The sequence below is a fragment of the Drosophila rhopaloa genome, unplaced genomic scaffold, assembly GCF_018152115.1.
Source record: "Drosophila rhopaloa isolate 14029-0021.01 unplaced genomic scaffold, ASM1815211v1 contig_115, whole genome shotgun sequence".
Classification (NCBI taxonomy): Eukaryota; Metazoa; Arthropoda; class Insecta; order Diptera; family Drosophilidae; genus Drosophila; species Drosophila rhopaloa.
This window is the reverse complement of record NW_025334990.1, coordinates 14636669-14641536: the sequence shown is the minus strand read 5'-3', so window position 1 is coordinate 14641536 and position 4868 is coordinate 14636669. Positions and strand designations below refer to the sequence as shown.

At 45.5% G+C, this 4868-nt stretch overlaps 1 protein-coding gene across 1 annotated transcript; it reads right to left on the bottom strand.

The window, feature by feature from the left end:
* Positions 1-281: 281 nt before the first annotated feature.
* Positions 282-4863, bottom strand: LOC108039860 (DNA replication factor Cdt1). Its single transcript, XM_017116999.2, has 3 exons — positions 4564-4863; positions 3797-4467; positions 282-2099 (listed from the first exon to the last, which is right to left on the bottom strand). The coding sequence occupies exons 1-3, from the start codon at positions 4642-4644 to the stop codon at positions 617-619; spliced, it is 2235 nt and encodes a 744-aa protein (XP_016972488.1). The 5' UTR covers positions 4645-4863; the 3' UTR covers positions 282-616.
* Positions 4864-4868: the final 5 nt, after the last annotated feature.

The window sequence follows — 4868 nt, the reverse complement described above, 5'->3', positions numbered from 1 at the left end:
AGATTAAGTGTGACCAGATACAAACACTCTTGGGAACAAGTTCCAAACAAGAACTAGTTGCAACGTAAGGTAAGATAAATGTAGAATAAACTTATGTCGAATATTGCTATAGGGCGTTGTGTAATTAATTATGTAAAATTTAAGACATAAAATTACAATCGAGTTAAAAAATGTAATCTAAAATCCCATTTAAAAATTAAAACATAATCCTAAAAAAATAGATTTTATTTCGAGGTCGATTTCCCTGCATATTCCAACTCTCAATTAACTTTAAAAATATCTTATTTTTCAGCAAAAATATTTATTTATTCAACGTGGTACAACATGAAAAATGATCTTAAAACTACAAAATATAAATGTATAAACGCTTGGTCCAAATAGTATAGTTATAATGATTGCTTGGGTAAATGTGATGAATCCGATCCTGGTTGTCAAGGTGCTTGATAGATTTGGAAGTGTCATAATAATGGGAACAAAAAGAGCTTAGCATAATCTGGTTAATTTGTAAAGTATTGGCTAGCTAGTTAATTAAGTTCTTAAAGATATAGCTGGATGAAGCCACAGGGTCATTGCTCGACGGGGTCCCGCGTCCTGGTTGCGTTTCCGTGTATCCGAATTAATTGCTCTTCGCGTTCGCCACACTCTCCAGCTTCTCGATGATCTTGTTCATGTCCATGTCCTTGGCCACCTTTAGGTACATGGTCTTGCGCACTTCATGGAAGGATGCCCAGCTGGGCAGCTCCTTGGCCAGGAGCTTAAGGTGCGCCTCGATTTCCTGCGGTGTAAGGTTGGCCCGGAAGCTGTTCTGGATCTTCTTGATGATTACTTCCAGGGTGAGCACTCCTTTCCGTTCGGTGACGAAAACATTTCGCAGGTGCCTGGCCAGTTCCGGCAAACGTGAGTACTTGGTGGCCTCCTGATCCTGCGAGGGTCGCCGGGTCATTGCCTCCAGAGCCTTGGCTGCCTGCTTGGCCCGAATCTTCTCGATCAGCGACTTGGGCAGTCCCTTCAGCAAATTGGAGCCAGCATCTGGGGCAGTGCACTCCTTCACCGTTGGCTTTGCAGTTGCTGTTTGGTCGGTGGTTTCAGTTGAAGTTGGCTTTTCTGAAACTCCTGAATTTCCAGGCACCTCCTCAATGGCTTGAGTTCCAGTACTTGTCTTGGTGGCCACTCTTGGCGGCTGTTCCTCTGTCTTTTTGTTGTCTTCAGCTGCCTGCTTATCCGCCTCCAACTTGGCCTCATAGCGATCCATGGCTCGCTCCATGGGCGTTGCGCAGTTAAAAAGATTCCTAGCCGTGGACAGAATGTCCTTGGCCGAGGAGTACTTCTCCACATTCGGGGGCTGTGGCAGCGCGGCCATTTCCACCTCCGGGCAGCTCTCCAGATCGAACTGCGGATGCCAGCGGGTCAGTGCCTTATCGATAATGATCGGTGGATCCTGGGAGCGCAAGAACTGGTTATGTGCCCGCATCACCCGATCGAGCAGAAGGCTCTGGAAGCGATGCATGCGAGCCGTCATGACGTGTGGATTCATGGACGTCGACTGGGCCGACGCGAGCACATCGTCCTCGTTGATCTTGCCGAAGCGCTGTGGTTTCTCCGATTGCTCCTGCTCGGGCAGCGGTTCCACATTAGGACTGATGACCAGTTGGAAATAGTCCGCCTTGGATACGGATCCAAAGTTGCGCGTCTTCATCTGGCTGAAGATGAAGGCCTCCGGATAGACGTGCCTGATCTGAGCCAAATGGGACTCCGTGAAGTTCCTGCGCAGCATGCGCTGCACCGCCGGCTTCAGCTTCTTGTAGGTGATGGTCTCTTTGCGGTTGTGGAACATGGCCACCACGGAATCGAGTCCCTTGAACACGTCCAGCAAGTGGCGGTATTTGTACGGCAATGGCAATTGTCCGGCGCGCGATCCCTCCACCAGATTGGCGTATCGCTTGTATGCTGGCACCTCCACCAGCTTGACGGGTGATCCATTCTTGACCGGACTGTAGAGCAGACGCTTGGAGACGTCAGTGTGACGCGGCGACATGAGCTCATGTTTGTCCGGGGTGGGAGGAGGTAGTTTTGTGGGTGTCTTGAAGGTCTTGAGGGGGCTAAAAGAGAGAAATAGGGGAAATCGTTAGTGATCTGATGCATTTAATTTTAAACCTGTTGTTTTTTAATTTTAATACTACTTCGTTTTATAGAGCAATGCTCATAATATTCAATATAATAATTAAATTATAATACATTTAATTATTTGTTAGTAAATTAAGAAATTTTCCTATTATCTTATGATATTATATCAATAGATTTTAGGTTACATGTTTTGAGATTGAGTATCTCATTTTCAGATAATAAGTCATAGGAAAATAAATAGTTAGTTAGCCCATTAACAAACATATTTATTTAGGGGCCGTCCACAAACTACTTAATCATCGAGGGTCAGAGCGGTGATTACTTCTATGGACAAATTGCAAATATGATTAAAAGTTTATTTTAGGTCATTTGTTAAATCTTAGCTATAGAAATTCTAAAGCCATAGATGCAAAATCAAAACAAACATAAATTCCTGTACCAATAAAACTGGTTTGGCATAGGAAAAGGGAATTCGCCTGGCTGTTCCTATTCGAAAATAGTTCCTATTTGGTCCTGGAAACCTTTCTTCAAGAAAACCGTTACGAAAAAAGGTTGCTACCTGAGCGGCACACCCAAACAAAACACATACATATCCCGATGGTGACTCGCATTCCCGTGCAGCACAGCAGTTAAGATCCTTATTTGCCCGAGGGAGAGAGAGAGCAACCCCCGAATGTGGGCGGAAAGTAAGCATTTTCAAAGGGAAGGTCAGGCTAGATTGTAACGTCTGCGAAGGGTAAACATATAGCACATAGCGATACACACACAGCGTCGCATGGGGAGGGTCAGCCAGATAGTCGAGTATTTATGCATGTTGTACAGACGTCACGAATCAGCAGCAATTTCTCGTACTCGTACAAGAATAGCTATATAGCCAAAGCCAAAGCCAAGCCATCGGTGACTACTTAAGTCTTGGGCGGAAAATATGCAACTTCAGCAGTCGAGCGCTTGAATAACCCGGAGACCCGGAGAGCGACCTCGATTGCAGCAGAACTGCACGGCAGCAACTGCTGGCCTTTCGCTAAATGATGTTACCCGGTTTTTTTTCATTGTCCACACTCCACACTCCGTGGTTTGTTTATGCCGATTCTAGGCCACCAGCCAGCCAAATCGAAATTGTTGTGGCAGGCACATATCTTGAGCTTTGTAATGGAGCTACCTTGGTTCAAGATTTAATTATTCTAATGCAGGATGTTAAGTAGGATGTTGATGGCATTACATTCACTAAATTCAGGATTCCCTCAAGTTAAATATATATGACGAATTAAAAAAAAATTATTGCATTATCTTATTTTAGCTATCATCATGTAATCACGACTAATATCATGTAGTACCAGGCTCAAGCAACTACTTACTATTCTTTTTTTTCTTAGAATTATCAAAAGTTTATGATTAATAAGATCATTTTAAGCAATATGTCGATAGTGAGATACAAGTATTATACAGGATAATTTTGAAATGCTCCTATTTTATAAGGTAGGAATATGGCAATATATATAAGAAGCCATAAAATTCTCTCGTAAAAACCAGGATAATAAGTATTGTACAGGATATATAAAATACTTTCAATAAGTAAACAGAAAAGGGGAAGCCCAGGGTTTTGAACATTATACAAGATATAAATCAAAATAATCAACTCTTAGGTGATATAAAATATATTATTTTAGCTCACCTTGTTAGCACCTCCAGTTCGATGGTGTCGAACTCCTTGAGCTGCACGCTCATCTTGGACTTCGAGGGGGAGGGGCCAGCCTCTCGGAGTTTCCGGTTGCGCTCCTCCTGCTCCTTGCGCTTCTGCTCGAGGGCCGCCTTCCTGGCCAGCACCGCCTTGAGCTCCTGCAGCTTGGCGCTCCTCGAGACCTTGGTCTTGACTTCATCGAAGGTGAGCTGGCGGCGCAGATCCACTCCGCTGGCCTTAATGGGCGAGGCGTGCTTGAGGATCTGTTTGGTGGGCGTGCGCAGGCCGCGCTGCACATTATCCGCATTCTGCTGGTTGGTTATGGTGAAGTTCAACTTGGGGGTCAGCTCACTGATGGTCGACGACTGCTGCAGCTCCTCCTCGTCCAACTTGCTGGACTGTGCCTGTTTCCTGGGCGATAGAGTGCCCTTCTTGATGAACTGCACCAGCTTCGGCTGCTTGATGTTGGCATCCATTTTTGTGCCACCTGGGGTCCTTTTATTTTTGCTCTCCTGGATGGCGGTGACGATCAAGCGGGCAGTGCGTCCGGATCGGGTGCGCATGCCGCTGGCCGCCGCCTTCAGGGTGTCCAAGTCCGCATCCTGGTCGCCGGCGGGCTGTTGTGAGGGAGCGGGAGAGGCACTTTCGGCGGGTTCCGCCAAACGCTGCAAAATAAAAGCTAATTCTTAGATGGCTGCACTGGCAAAGGGCACTTGCAGATACTTTTGTATCTGTCCACGTTTCTGGGCCGGATTTCTTACCCTGTTCTTGATAGCGGTAGCATCATCCAAAGCGGCGCGTTTGCGGTTGGTGAAAAATGCAGCTACAGATGGCTGGGCCATTGTTTTTTGTGTTTATTTATGCCTAATTGAAGATGCAGTTTGCAATATGGTTTTTTAGCACCCTTTGCTTAGTTGGCAAATGGGCACGTCTGACTATTAATCACTGTTCTTGTTAAATCTTTTATCGGTCACCACGTCGTGCCAGCGCACTGCTCAAATTACAACTGGCCACGATTTTTCACTAGATGCAGTTTCCCTCCAAAACCTAAAATTGCGCCAAAACG

Coding starts and splice junctions, on each gene's coding strand:
- LOC108039860 (XM_017116999.2), bottom strand. CDS start 4,644: ATGGCCCAGCCATCTGTAGCTGCATTTTTCACCAACCGCAAACGCGCC. Junction 4,468..4,563: donor CTACCGCTATCAAGAACAGG/GTAAGAAATCCG, acceptor TTTATTTTGCAG/CGTTTGGCGGAACCCGCCGA. Junction 2,100..3,796: donor GAACTGGAGGTGCTAACAAG/GTGAGCTAAAAT, acceptor TCTCTCTTTTAG/CCCCCTCAAGACCTTCAAGA.